Genomic DNA, 15,382 nt, shown 5'->3' with positions numbered 1-15,382 from the left:
TATATAGACAGACGGCTCCTTTTTCATCTCAAATGTGCATTAGTCCTAGAGGTAAATGTTGACATTACTTTGATATACCTAATAAAGAGCATAGATGAATGTTTTTTTTAAAAAAAAAAAAAAAAGATTAATAAGCCTTACACCAGAAGGAGTGGATATGGAGCAGGCACATGCAGTATCCCTATTTTGCTCAGCCAAGAAGCACTGCAGCAACTGGTGAAATTGGCTTTTGAAATCACTGTGCCCTACCTGCAGAACAAAAGCTGATCTTTTCACCGGAGATCTTAGGGTTCAATCTGAGCTCTAGAAGCTGAATACAACACATGAGCATAAAAAAGATGACTTGCATGATGAACAGATCTTGTGCATCATCAATCTAGTAGTTACCATTAGTTTAGGTCTTATGGCAAGGAGGAATCAGTAAGCGAATAGTGAAATAACTGTCAATTTTTAAGACAAAACTCTCATCTAAGAGTACATGGAGGAATGTGAAGGTGCTTATTTGACTGTCAGACAGGTAGATGAGTTAAACTGGTCGCTTGAGCTGATTTTGCAGTGTAAATTGTTCCCTTCCTACTGAAGGAGAAATGAGGTGAGGATAATGGGAATAGGGGTATTAGCTGTGAATGGATTTGAAGACGAGTGTTTCATTGGATTCTCTTCCATTTCCAAAAGGACCAGAGTGATGCTTACCTCTTGAACACTTTGCATCAGGTTGGAAGGTGAGAAAGGCCATTTGCTTTCACTGTGTAAGTCATCACAGATTTCTAAAAGCTTCTGGATTGGTGTGAGGAACAGTCTGAAGAATTTCCAGTGTGTATAAAATTATTCAAATCACTTTCAGACTTAAGAACCTATAGCGTAGGCCGCAGCTCAGCTTGAAATCTTCCTGTATGCTGCTGTTATTCTTCATAAAATACTGTGGTGAACATAAGCAGTAGACAGAAAGGACTTTTTTAGCATCCGTAAGTGGAAGTATTCACATTTGAGTGTGACTTTTTTTGTGTGAATGGTCTGAATAAAGCAGGTTTTGTTGTCATCTGAAGCCTGAATCATGTTTTCTTGGAAATAAAGCTGAGCATCAGGAACTTCTGGGTCAAGTGGAACAGTGCCACTTTTTTCATTTGAATGTTATTGCTTGCAGCTTTCAAAAAATCCCTCTGTACTTACCACATTCATGCTGTGCTGTGCTGACTTGCAACACTAGGAAAAGAGAAAAATAAAACCTCGCACTTCAGCTCTGATACCGCTGCACAGCAGTAATCCCTTTACTTCAGGAGGGCCTTCTGTCTGAAGAAAACAGAATGCTTTTGTAACAATCTGTACAGCTCTCCTGTGAGTATTCCTTTTTTCAGCTAGGAGAAATCAAAGCCTTCACTTTCTTCCAGAGCTTCAACAAAATAAAGCTCCAGTGTCTGCTCTCTCGTCCTTTCATATGACCCAAAAGATTACTCTTTTTTCTCTGTACTGTAAAATTTTGTACTAGTTTTGTGTGGCACTGGGTTTCCAGGCACAGTATCTCAAGTGCCTTGATGACAAGTTGCTTAACAATTTCAGAGACTCATGACTTTGAATTAAGGATAGTTTGGTAAGGATAGTTTGGTAAAGCGCTTAAGGATAATCATGAACTTAAGCGCAAAAAGTGATCTTTTATTCAGTGGGACTGTTCATGTATTTAAAGCTAGGCCAGAAGTGGAGTGTGTTTTTGAATTGAGGTCTGAAAAGTGAAGCATGTCTCTAGAATATACTTCCAGACAGCTTGCCATGAGAGTGAACTGGCTACTGACTTGATAAATAGAGCCAATATTTTCATGTTTTCTGTGAAACAACACTGTAATACAGAGGTTGCTGTGAATATGTTTTATAATGCACTTGGGTCTTGTTTTTATTCAGTGTAATGTCTGTGAGCCCCAGCAGTCATAGTTGGCTAGGGCAAAAAAGCCAAGAGATTTGCTGTTGCTTATCAAACACTCAATGTGAGTGGGGAGAGGGTTTGTTGTTTGGTGCTAATGAAACCATTCAATTGTGAGAAACAAGCTGTAGAACTTCCCCCTCCCCCTTTTTTTTTCTTTACAGCTGACAAAAATCTCATGGATTGTGGCTATTGATGTATATAATTAACAAAAATATTCAGATCTGTTGAGCTGGCTAACTAATGCTTTTTACCATGCTGTAATGCTTCCCAGTGTATGTTGGATCTGCATGAGAATTCTGATAGTCTTTTTGCCACCTAACCACCAGGGTACATGTGTCTAATACTATTAAATTTTGAAACTTAATTATTCAGCTTTCCCTACCCTCTGTAGGTGGTATTAAAGAGCAGGTTAGACTTCTTTCTATGCAGAGCATTACCTTTTTGTTGGAGGATTTCAATTTTTTGTTGTTTTTTTTTTTTCCCCAGTGATTTCTAATCTGTGAAAAAATACCAACCGTAGAATCATACCCTGCCAGGTGCTCTGAGTGTTTAATTTTATGATCTGTAATGACAAGTTACTTTGCTTTTCAGGGTATGTTTGTCCTATAACCAAATATTGGCCTCCTGAGTTGAAAAAAAACAGAAAAAGCATGAGTTTTCCAGTTTATACTGGATTCTTTGTAGCATGGAAGCATGCAGATACTCCTGTTTTTACCTGCCATTGCCAGTATTTTGTTGTGGTTGCTTCCCCCCCCACCCCCCCACCCTTGAGGACCTAATAGCTGGGATTGCAGAAGTGTATCTAAAGTGATTTCAGCTTCTATTTAATGCACAGTAACTTTCTGGTTTCTAGTATAACTGCAAAGGTTGATTTAAAAGGCTGAAGTTACTATGTTCTAAGGACTTGGGAAAACAAATGACAAGACTCCAAATTCATTATTAACAGAATAAAAGTAAATTCTCTGTTTTTCAAAACAGTTTCACAGTTTTTGCAAGTTAACAATTGGAAGCATGATGTTACTATCATCTGTGGTTTCCAGATAGAATTTTTTTTTTTTGTATTTTTGGTTCGTTGAAGTGATTTCTCTCATTGTAAATTGTAAGAACTGACCTGCTTAGTATAGGGCTAATGAAGCTGTGATATTAGCGTTTATTTTAGTTTGACGTTTTCCCAACGATTTCTGGATTCCTGCAATTTTACATTCTTCTTTTGTTCTGTGAATTTGGTTGGATTTGGTTGTGTTTAAAGATTAAGGGCATTTTGTTTTGGAGAGCTCCCAGGGAACAGCTTCCTCTGCTTTCATCCTGTTGAACCCCCGGAGACAGCTTGCTTTTAAGCTCATTTGAACAAGTGAAGTAGAGCAGTAGTGTTATATGAAGATACATGTACAGCTTTATGTGTATTGCTAACAGTGTCCTGTTCATTCCTGCTGGTAGCTGCTTTATCTCGTGAAGTGTTGTGGAGTATTATTGCATGATGTCAATTAATGTACTGTGAGACTGTTAATACAAGTGAATTTTTAACATGCTTACTTTTTTTTTCTTTTTATGAACCCTATATTAATTCCTGTTACCAAGTAGGAAGAAAGAAGGCACGTGCTGGAAAGAAATGTTGTTTAAGTCAAGTTGGGATTGCTGTTAGTAATGGTGCCTCCCACCTTCCCTCCAGGTTGTTTGCATCTGTTCTACATGGAATGCTTTGTCACCAAAGCTGAGTTGTGATACAAGACCCCTCATTTTAAAAGCGCTGAATGAATTGTTTGCCCTGGTTCCCTCGTTAACAGTGAATACAAATGAGTATGAGGTATGTACTCATGAACTAAGGTGAGTCTCTTCTTTTAGTGTATCTTTGTATATGAGTTTTAAATGTGCCTGCTTGTTTTTAATATCTCTAAATTGCACCCACTGCCTAATTGAGGTTAATCATAATGCACATTTCCATACAGTTTCACAATTTTAGCTTGCATTAGTGAATCCTGGGAGATAGGTGAGAAATTCCAGTACAAGGTTGATCAGAGGTTTCCCTCTCCCAGAATGTGAGGACAAGTGAATGCATCTGTAGTTCAAACCTGTGCCCCTTCCACTTTCCTAGCTCAGTGCATGTTGATGAGGCAGCAGTTTGTTTCAGGTAACTGCCTCTCTTTCAACTGCTTATTTGGTTAAAGAAAATCTGAATGCCTGTTTTGTTTGCTTTTATAGAAATTCAAAGCTCAAGTTCTCAGCTTCCTTTGGAACAACACACAAAACAAGGTAGATGATACAACTGAAAATGTTAATTCCTTGTGTCAGCAACTGGATATTAAGTTTTATACCTTTCTGTCAAGACAAGGTTATCAGTGTCAGCAATGTCATTTTCTAATAGGGTTTTCTTGTCATTGACCATTTAACACTGTTTTTGAAGCAATGTAATGCACATGAAAGGTGGTAACTGATGGTCCTAACATCTGCCACTCCCAAGGAGAATTGTAACACAGACTCGTTTGACTCCTGTGGTAGACTTCAGCCTTGACATGGTGAAGCATTCTTGCCAAAGCTGCAGCTGTGACAACTAACTCAGTTGTTTGGTGTGGTATTGTAACACAGTGGGAATGTTGGATATCATCACCATGGGGCTGGTGGAACCAAAGTATTTTAGTTTAAATATAGCTCAGATCTTTCTACATAAACTACCCTCACAGCAGTAATGGAGTGTAGCAATTAGAATGTTTGCTATCAAGCCTAGATAATTGGTCTTGCTAGTTTACGTTATATATATAAAGTAAGCAATTGAGAGTGCCCCTCAGGAAAACATTGTTATTTTAAAGTCTTTTTCAGCATTCAGTGGTTAGTGGATAGGCTCTTTGCATGTGGAGTTTCCAGTAGGTAGCAGTACCATATGCTGTGCTTGTGATTTTCTTTTTCTTCCTGTTAATTTTCTAGGATGCTGTTGTAGCCATTTCGGCCTATAAATCACTCTCATCGTTTGGCTCAGAAGAACATACAATTCTTCATCTTCCTGAACAGGTAGCAGTGTTGTATGTTTAATAGTAAGGACATCTGACACTTCCATCTGACATGGGTTGTATCCTCTTGGAAGGGAAACAAGGCCTTGTGCCATCTCTAACAGACAACCATCAGAGCCTCATAGAAGGAATATGAGCTCCTGCTGATGAAATGGGATGATATTATGTATGATTAGCATAACTAAGACTTATGAGAGGCGGGGAAAAGCACAAATGGAGGCTGAGTGGGGTCTAAACAGTCAGAAGGTAGTTTTTCTTCTTTCATTAGTTAAATCAGCAGGGTTTTTTGGGGGCACCTGATTTCATTTTATGCTCTTCTGTTAATGCTTGCAGTTGAGTCTTGACGCTAAACAGCTCTTGTGATTACTGCTTCATCCATTGCAGTCACACTCATGCTTAGTGCTTTTGTTCCTGAAATGGGCAAGTCAGTTTAAAAAGTAGGTGCTATTTTTGGAATTAAGCTGAAAACTTTTGCTGTGTTTCTGTTCTGAACTTTTACAGCATAACATTTTGCTTTTTTGATAAAGTAAATCTTCTGATAAAGACAGCCAGAAAGGAATTGAGGTACTTATTGGAAAGCTTTCCAATTATGTTAGAGGGCTGTTAAACTCTGAAAATTCAGTCTGATCAGTTGACTCAATAACCTTACAAAATGAAAGAGCCCAAGGAGATGAATGTATAAGGTCATCTATGTGACTTTTTTTTTTTTTTTACAATAACCTTGTAAGAGAAACTAGGCAATAATCAGTAGTCCATTGGTACTTTATGGTATAGTAAATACTTCTGTAAGTTTTTATTTACTGCATTATTACAAGATTGCCTCCATTTGCATATTGTAACTGGGTATTATTGAAAAGGTTGGAATAAGCAAATTTAAAATTAAAAAACATACTTGCTTTATATAAATTGATGAGAAGAGTTCAGCATAAACCTTACAAATCGAAAATGTGTTTTGCATAGAAGAGCACAAGATAGAATGAGGAAAATCTCTAAACACTGCTGCTACTTTACACTCATTAGAAAATGAATAAGTATGTTTTCATTGAAAGCATTGTAAATATGTTGCAGTTTTTCAAATTCTGAAAACTAATATGGAAAAAAGTCTAGCAGAAATGCTCTGTGTATATTGAAGTGCCAATATAAAACATTGTTTTACTCTAATGGAAGAGGAATCAGAGTGAAAATGAAGTTTTAGTAATATTAGTTCAGTCTGTAAGTGTCAAGATTAATTTTACTATTACAGATATGGATTTACATACTTAGGTGATTTTTATCAACTAGTTTTGCCTTTCATTCAGGTAGAAGAAAAGCTTTTATTCTTTCAGCTTCAAAGTATTGAAATGGAGTGAAATTAATGAAATGGGGAACTTTTCATATTTAGTTGGTATTTTTGACACTTGGTTGACACTTGGAATCATGAAAGGTAATGAGGATTCGGAATTTCTGTGCAGACGCTTCCTTTTTTTTTTAATCTTTCAGGCACGACCAGAAGTTGACTCACTGGAGGAGGCAGACATGAATGAAGATGAAGAAGAGGAGAAGGAGGCAGATCTTTTTGTTCCAGGTTCTTCATATATCAAGCTGTTGTCTCTAACGCCAGCTTCTGTTTTAGGAGGTATAATATATTCAGTATTTGAGGTTACTTTGCAGATTTATAATGACAGTGACTGTACAGACATGTGGCTTTCTTATAATGGAGTGTCATGTTAAAGTGCAGCCATTTTTTTTTCCCCTGGGAAAATATCTTAGCAAATTACAGGAAAAAAATGTAGAAGTTCTGAGGAAAACAAAACCCCCAACCCATTTTTAGCAAGACAGTGGGTCAGAGGTCCGGATGGTGGAAGAAATGCTTATAACTTAAAAATCCTTGTCTGTCCTATAGGAAAAGCTGGTTGCTTCTTATTTACTTCAGGTTCCCATTGTTTCATCACAGTGCAAGTTCAATAGGGAGGACTGAGCAGATGTTTTTAAAGGCAGCTCTGTATTTTACCCAGCACGGACGGAAGGAAAAAAAACCTACACCCAAACCCATAGTGTTTTATAAACAGTGTATTAATAGTATTAAAACAGTGCTGTATACAAAATCTACTTAATCAATAAAGATATTAATGCTATGCTTAATTTTAGTGATGTATATTGATACTGAAGTGTGCTTCAACAGATGGTCTTTGGTTGATGCACTTGTTTTGACACCTATGCAGTTGAATCGCCTTTAGTATTTGGGATTTTTAACGTTCACTTGATTACTCTCATTAATGCTTCATTTGCTTCCAGTTACAAGATTTTGACGTGAGTGCCTGGACACAGGCATTGTTATTTCACTGTTTGTAGAATGTCTGGGATCTTGATGTGTGATTGCAACCTGTAAAAATTGCCCTGAGATAGTAGTAGTAGTATTTGGTAGTATTTTCCCCCAGTGGGGGCTCCTAGGAAGATCCATTCATTAAATACTCTATGCATTGGAGTCTGGAGTATGTCCAACCTCACCTCGAGAGTCTATATGTGCTAACTAGTAAGTTCTGGAAGCTTTGTGGGGAAGACTGACATAACCTACTTCAACGAAACAGAGTGATTTATCTGGGCAGAAAACTCAAGCTGTTTAATGGATGCTGAGATAGGCAACTTACCAGGAAGATGGGAAACCAAAATGGACTTTAGAGAGAACAGACTGAATAAAAAGATGTGGCTACCACAGACTGGTATAAAAACATAGGGAAATAGCTTTTCCAAAGCAAACGTTCACTGAATAGATTCTCCCTCAGAGGAGTCTTCATCTTCTAACACTGTTAGTTAACACAGAATACAGAACAGTCGAGCAAAAGCTTTAGTGACCAGCAGGGGTGGTTGTTGTGAGTTAATTGCTCCACTGAAAGGGTATGAAACTGGATTCGTGAGACAACGTCCAAGATAGGCCAAGAGCCACAAAGTCACTGTTCTGTTGGAGCTGAATCTGTGCCATCTCATCTGCTGGAATCCTGCCGTCCACATCGTTGAGATTAATTCACTACTTCCTTACTGCTTAGAAGGAGAAGGACCGAGATGCTTTTTAAGAAGACAGTCTCTGTTTTTCAGAGTTTCCCCTGAAGTCCTTGTTAGTGCACACGGAATCAGCTGAAACTTCTAAAGGAAGTTTAGCTTGCTGATTGTGAGATCTCCCTTCTTCTTGCTTTTCTTTGCTGATTCCTTAAACTCTGCCTTGAAGCTTCTTTTTCTTCCCTCCCTCCTCTTTAATCCTTGCAGGAGGAGGAAGATCTTTAGGTTTTTTCAGCCTCTGCATGCTTCTTCCTGGAGAGTTGAACACTTAATGCTATGGCAGCTGCAGTTAAAAGGTTTCCAACCAGAAGGTGGGCTTGGTGCTGGCATGACTTTTGAATTGTGGGGTTTTTTTTCCAAGTGCCTTCTCCAGCTCTGTGGGAAGAAAATGTCTAAGCTTGCAAACAAATCTATAGGGCCTATTTCTGCAACAGAGCTGAGGAAAAATTAGGAAACAAAGTAAAAGTACACTTTCTATGGCAGTTGCTTGGAACATGCTGCAATTCCAGTTTACCATAGTTGTCTGCTTATGTGAAGCATTGGAAAGTGAAGTTTTAGATAGTATTTTCTCTCAAACTCCTTTAAAACTGATTTGTCATTTCAGTTTCCATATTGTGTCAAAGCATTAGAGTCCACAGGGTATCAGAAGGGGTATGACAGCCTTATTTTTTATTTCAGTAGTTTTTCATTCTGGATGTCTGAGACATGTCTGAAACCTGGTAGTCAGATAATTAAAAATAATCCCATATAACAAACTATAAACTTCAGACAACAGCTATGTATTTATTATTATTGAGAGGTATATCTCTTCAGGAAGGATGCTAAGAATTTTGTTCCTGTGATGTTGGTTACCTCTTTTTTTTCCTTCAGATTGATTCCAAGCATTAAAATACGATATTCTAGCATTTGCTGCACGTCTAGGTATTTCATTAAATTTATCCATATTTTCTAGTTTGAGTTATATCTGGCAGCCTAGATCCTTGGGTTGTATCTCTTGCCTGAAGAATTGCTTTTGAATGGCTTGTAAGTATTAAGTCCTTTGGCATAACTAGCAAGTACAGTAATATGACAGCAGTCATATTACCTGTGCTAGGGTGTCTCTGTCAATGTGGATGGTTACCAGCAGAGCAAGAGCTGTCCTCTTTCAGAGAATTTCTTCTCTATTGCTGTAGCCACCCTTAACAAAAAGCTCTTTAAAAAGTCTAGAGCAGGTAGGTGGATAGTGTTTTCATGTCAATTTAGTTTTGTTGGAAGAGTATATATTGTTGAGGATTGGGGAGGAAGATTTATAGTTTCTGTCTGAATCACTGTGGTGAAGACTGCTAACTGCATTCTGAGGTTTTTGTTTGAAGAATATTGGCATTACAGGTGGAGGAAAAAAAAGTCCCCAGATGTAGGTGCGCTTCCTGCGATGCTACAAAAACCTATCAGATTTAGACTGCTACTCCACTATGAAGTTGAATTGGGAAAGAGCATTGCTGAAAATCATGGGAACTTGCTGAAAATAGGAAATGTGAGGAAGTTCCAGTATAAAACTATTTTATTCCAAGCTGTCTGAGGTATTTCTTGGACCCAGAAAGGATGAGTGAGTGCCCTTTTGTCTCCGTTGTCCTCTCGTTCCTAGTCAAAGCAGGACTGCACGTGATCTGGGAACTTGTATGCCAGTTTCAAGCCTAGTGTGAAACAGTTGTTGTAAATCCCCTTAAAACTCAGTTGTATAATGAAAGCACTAACAGACTTTTAAACGTGTCAGGTTTGCAAGGTGTTGGCTCTCAGTTGTGATGTGGTAACAAACACCATGCAGTCATACATATGTAGATACATGGTACCTACAGAAACACGACCCTTTTTCCTAACGTGTGCCTGTAAAGGCTGCTTCAGGTTGACTTCACAAATGAACAATAACTGTATATTAATTCTGTATAATTTTAAACCTGGTTAGACTATAAAATGTGTAAAGCACAGAACTTAATAAACAATTTCTACTGCTATGGTAAGAGAAATCAAGGTAATACTTCCCTCCCTATGTAACCCCCATTCGCATATACACACTCTCTCTCTATCTACCCTCTTTGCATTGTGCTTCTTTTAAATCTCTTTAAGAACAACCTGTTTTTAGAGACAATATTTTTCACTGTGTTGGTAAACATCAGTTTTTGTTTGTCGTTGTACTTCCGCCAGCATGTGCCAGTGTTATTGGTGTAGCAGTAAAAGAATGCAATCAGCAGCTCATGGAATAGCTAAGGCTATTTTTCTTCCCAGCCTTAGTATCTGACATGACTTACTCGGAGCCTCTTGAAGTTGCAGTGGCAGCAAGTATGGTGTCAGAGAGACTTGCTAAGAGTTCTTAATTCTTTCACCTTGAGCTTTCATCTGAGTGTGTCATTACTAGTTTATCTAAGCATATCTCCCCTGAAGCACAGGTGTCATTTTGGGTTTTCCAGGGTTTGTTTGGTCTCTCAGTCATCAGACTCTGACATTCCCTTTCTTCTCTCCTCATTTTCTTGCACTTCATCCAGCATTTGAAGAGTTTGCAGCATCACTTGTGAAACAGGAGATGACAAACATGCCCCGTGGTGTGTATCATTCTGCCTTGAGAGGAGGGACCACACGCTCAGACCAGGGGAAGACCATGGCAGGTGTTCCAAACTTCTTGCTGAAAATGTATGAGAGGAACAAACAACCGGGCATGACACCAGGCCTTGCAGGTAGGCTGTCACTTTCTTGAAGTTAGACAAGTATACATGCTTTGATCCAAAGATTTCTATGAATCTGACAGTGAACCAGTTTAAGAAACAATGATGTCTTATGCCACTTTTGTATGCTTACATATGCTTTTAAATTGTTGGCTTTATTAAGTTAACTGTACTTTGCTTTGGGTTCTCCACTGACTTACGCAAGACTTCTGAACTATTAGCATGAGTATTGGTATTGACCTTTCCTTTCCCCTTCCCTCCCTCTTTAAGCTGGCATGTTGTTGTGTTACGACCTTCCAGTTCATATGGGCAAAGATGGCAAGCCTATTAATCGATTTCTGGCCGGCAGGGGACGGAATTTCCAGCAAATGTTGGTAGCCCTCATTCATGAGGTAAGTTGCTGGCTTTTCTTCCCTTTTCAGAAGTATTATGCTTCTTTCCCTGCCTTACTACCTCATTTGTTTATGCTAATTAGGAATTACTGTCAGCTAGCAATGGCATGTATGAATGTATCATAATTAACTAAAGTTACTGTGAGGGACAACCAACCTGAACTGAACATGTAAATACTTTTTAAAGTGTTCACTGCTGAAGTACCTCTTCTGAAAATCAGTAGAACAAACAGAAGCCGACCTTTGCCTTTATCTGCCTTGCAAACTACCATACCTGCCTTATACCTGTCGTGTGTAACCAGTTGTAGGTGAATAGCAGGTCTGAACAATGATGGGACTCTGTGGGGAAACGACATCTACACCTTGCTAAGACTTGCTGTGTTGTTCTGTCTCTTAAATGTTTCAGCTCCCTGACCTATTAGGCTTACGCCACTGAAACCATGCAGTTAGCTTTGGTGTGGTTTTGGAAGAAGGGCGTAAAATAAGCCCCCACTTAATCACTACAGAAAATAAAGTGCTTGTAACAAAATCTGTCAGAGAGTTCAGAATTATGGTACTTCTATGGTTGATATGAAAGTTGATCTTTGAAAATTTTGGAGAGCAGTAAAATGAAATAAGTAGTTAAACTGGATCTAGGGAAGTAATTGTTCCTTTCCCAATTTTATGCCAATGAGAGCAGTTACTAACACAAGTGGAAGTCTATTGATCTCTTTAAAAGTTTATAAAATAATTCTGTTAATATGATAATTTTGTATTGCTGCAGAGGTTAATTACATGCATCTGAGGGTGAAGTTTCTGCTCACAGGACATAAATAAGAATGTATGAATTATATCAGTTTGATATGAGCAAGAGAGCATAGATGACGATTAAAAAAAAGGCCTATAAAATTTAGATTGAGTCTTAGGCAGTATGTCCAGAAAAGAAAACAATGTATGAATATCTGGACATTTTAAAGATTCCCCCCACCCCCCGCCCCCCCCACCCCCCCTCCCCAGCAATACCAATTCCTGTTCTAATTTTCAAGGATAGAAAAGCTTAAACGGTCCCATTACTCCTCCTTTCTCTGTCCCATGTTCAGGCAGTTTAGTGCTATTAGAGATAATTTGATTGTATACTGTATTGTACAGAGGAACCTTTTCTTCAGAGCACAGGATGGATCCTGTGTTGACAGTGAACCAGAACTGTATAATAAAAGGAGGTGTTTTATCTAACACCCATACTGTACTTGTTGCAGAAGTTGGAAGAGGTAGAATGAATGAGATACAGGTTGCAGGTGGGAGCATGTCTGGGTCCTGATTTTGGTTTGTGACTGACACCCAACAGACCTGGAGCCTACCTGCTGCAAAATTCCTTTGTGATGCTAATAAAATCACTGACACCAAACACTTTCTGTTATGAAATAAGTACAACACAGGGTTTGAGTGGGAAGGTTGTGTGCACAGGGTTTGGAGAGTTTTCTATTTACAAGCTGAAAGCCTGACACAGAACAGAGGTGTCTGCAGTGGAAAATGCATGGGGGCTACGTTCTGATCCTGTGATGCATCCACATGGCTCCCTCCTGGCTTTGCTCCCAGGTCCTGCTCCCTGCTTGTTCACACTGCATTTGTACTGGTTCACTCCCTTGGTCTCTTTGGAGCAAACAAACTAGTTCCCTCTCTAGCAAACCTGTCTGCAGCATAGTTTCCCTGAAGTTTCCAGTAAAGCAATGTGAATGTGTACCATGCTGAAATTGGCTGCTTCTACCTAGTGCAGTCTTCCAGCTCTGTACCCTCTCTCAAACACTTCCAAGTGCTAGCATACACATAAAATTTTTACTTATGATACAGCATCTTATTGTTTCGGTCCTTCTGAACTGAAAAGCCACAAAAAGTAATAATCATGTCTTGTGGCCACAGAGGCACCACATGGATCCTAGTAGAAGTTAGGCCAAGTGGTACAAGGACAAAAGCCAGTCTGCACCAGTTGGACTGGCATGTAGAAATCCCTCCCTGGTGCTGTGTCATGAAGGCAGTGTCAACAGGGTTATGAAGTACTTCAGATGGCAAGTTCTTCTCTCAAAATAGTAAAAATAAAAAGCAAAAACCACCCTTCTACACAGATCTCAAGGTATCTAATCATGTATGCAAATTTAATAGGTATTTTCCATCTTGACATCTTTACTGCTACAGAATGAAAGTAGAAACTGAAGATAGTATCCCTCATCATCACAGGAGTGTGCAAGTAAATTAATGAATGTTTTCTAACTACTTGGATGCTCCAGTGGAGAGCACCAGGGGAAGTCCACAAGGATATTGCAAAATATGTCAGAGGAGCAGATTTAGAGTAACGAGTTATGAATGAAGCATGGGCTTGCATAGCATCCAGAAAGAAAAGGTCTGCCTTCTATGTAACTACTTCATTCAGTGGGACCTGGGTTCAGTGCCAGAGGTTCTGGAGCAAAACGTATTTAATTATATTATAATAAAAGGCATGTATTAAAGTGTTATATAAGCCTAATTACAGTGGGATGAAGATCAGTTCTAAACTACGATGTTGTAAACACTAGCCTGGTGCCCTACTAGAGCACCAAATACAATCCCTAGTAAAAAAAATAAATTATTTATTTGTAGGTACTAGCAGTGATTATAACATCCAGCAACACATCCAAAATTGACTTTTCTTGTGCTAACAAGCTACCTTCATAGAAACACATCCTTAAAATGGTTTGCTTGACAAAGTGTGGGGTTTTTATTGAATGTGGTGAACTGGATGGAGTTCAACTGGAGACAGAAATGTTTTATTAAGTATCTCAGTATTTCACGAAGTCAGTTGATTCAAGTTGTAGTAAAACTAAAAAGAAATCCAGGTATGTTTGAAATATAAACCTAAACACAAAACATCTTCAGACAATCCTAACTGCACCCTTTTAGTGAAAATTCACAATAACTATAAATTTTTGATCAAAATATATCAGTATTTCTGTTCTCAGCTTACACTGCTTTAAAAGACAAAAAAGTTTTTTATTGCCTGTTTTTTCCCTTGTACATAGAGACAGTTGGAGTTAGGGTTGTCAGGAAAAAGGTATTTGGGCCTTTGGCTAGCAGAGAAGCGAGTCCCTGGGCTCATCTGACTGAATTTCATGCTTTAGTGTTTGTTTAGTCCTTGGTGTTCTCCTGGGGAGCAGAGTTTAACAGTAAAAACAGGGAGCTTAAGCTATAAAGCTATCAAATAGCAGTATTGCTCTAAGAAAACTGAGTTAGTGGGACCTAGGCTCATCTTTTGCCTGCAGTGACTATAGGAATTAATATGTTTTTGCAAAGTCATTGCTTCAGAGTTCAACACAGCCCATTAAGCAGTTTTTTTAGGGGTTTTAAATTACCAGAATGACACTTCTTTGCTACAGGATGCAGCTGTAATACCTGTCAGCAGGATCAGATCAGAATGCAGAAGGATTTTTTGATGTTATTTGAACTGGTATCTCATGGGAGGCAGAACATATGTTCCATAAACAGTGGTGCATTTGAAATGCTGTATTGCTCTTTCCTGGTCATTGGTGACTTGAAAGAGGAAGATCATCTTTCCCTCAGAAATGGGGATGTGCTGTTTGATTATTAAACAGAGCTTATTAACCTCTCTTTGAGAGGACATGTAAGTTACTGTAGTCACAGTGGTCAGAAGTCACATAGACCATGGTGTCCTGGTTTCGGCTGAGATAGAGTTAATTTTCTTCTTAGTAGCTGATACAGTGTGTTTTGGATTTAGTGTGAGAACAATGTTGATAAGCCTAACTGGGGATGAGTGGCAAAAACATCCCATTGTGACTGGCCCAGAGGCTCCATGGATCCTTGGCGTAGATTATCTCAGGAGAGGGTATTTCAAGGACCCAAAAGGGTACCAGTGGGCCTTTGGTATAGCTGCCTTGGAGATGGAGGAAATTGAACAGTTGTCCACCGTGCCCAGTCTCTCGGAGGACCCTTCTGTTGGGGCGTTGCTGAGGGTTGAAGAATAACAGGTGCCAATCACTACCACAATGGTGCACCAGCAGCCATATCGCACTGAGACTCCCCGATTCCCATCCATACGCTGATTCGTCAACTGGAGAGCCAAGGGGTGATCAGCAGGACTCGCCCTTTAACAGCCCCATGTGGCCAGTGTGGAAGTCTAATAGAGAATGGAGACTTAACAGTAGTCTATCATGGCCTGAATGAAGTCACACCACCGCTGAGTGCTGCTGTAGCAGACATGCTAGAACTTCAATACAAACTGGAGGCAAAGGCAGCCAAGTGGTACGCCACAATTGATACTGCTAATGCATTTTTCTCAATCCCTTTGGCAGCAGAGTGCTGGCCACAGTTTGCTTTCAC

The 15,382-nt window shown here is 39.1% G+C and overlaps 1 protein-coding gene across 1 annotated transcript in view; it reads left to right on the top strand.

Annotated features, from left to right (window-relative positions):
• FOCAD (focadhesin) overlaps positions 1 to 15,382 on the top strand; it is a 128,414-nt gene that overhangs the window by 66,999 nt on the left and 46,033 nt on the right. Inside the window, exons 16-21 of the mRNA XM_050912921.1 lie at positions 3,585 to 3,719; positions 4,115 to 4,165; positions 4,835 to 4,918; positions 6,397 to 6,532; positions 10,470 to 10,658; positions 10,917 to 11,038. Of these exons, the coding sequence (XP_050768878.1) occupies positions 3,585 to 3,719; positions 4,115 to 4,165; positions 4,835 to 4,918; positions 6,397 to 6,532; positions 10,470 to 10,658; positions 10,917 to 11,038 (717 nt within the window). The remainder of the gene's footprint in view (positions 1 to 3,584; positions 3,720 to 4,114; positions 4,166 to 4,834; positions 4,919 to 6,396; positions 6,533 to 10,469; positions 10,659 to 10,916; positions 11,039 to 15,382) is intronic.

This window comes from Gymnogyps californianus, chromosome Z, assembly GCF_018139145.2.
Source record: "Gymnogyps californianus isolate 813 chromosome Z, ASM1813914v2, whole genome shotgun sequence".
Classification (NCBI taxonomy): Eukaryota; Metazoa; Chordata; class Aves; order Accipitriformes; family Cathartidae; genus Gymnogyps; species Gymnogyps californianus.
This window is presented reverse-complemented; position numbering and strand designations above follow the sequence as displayed.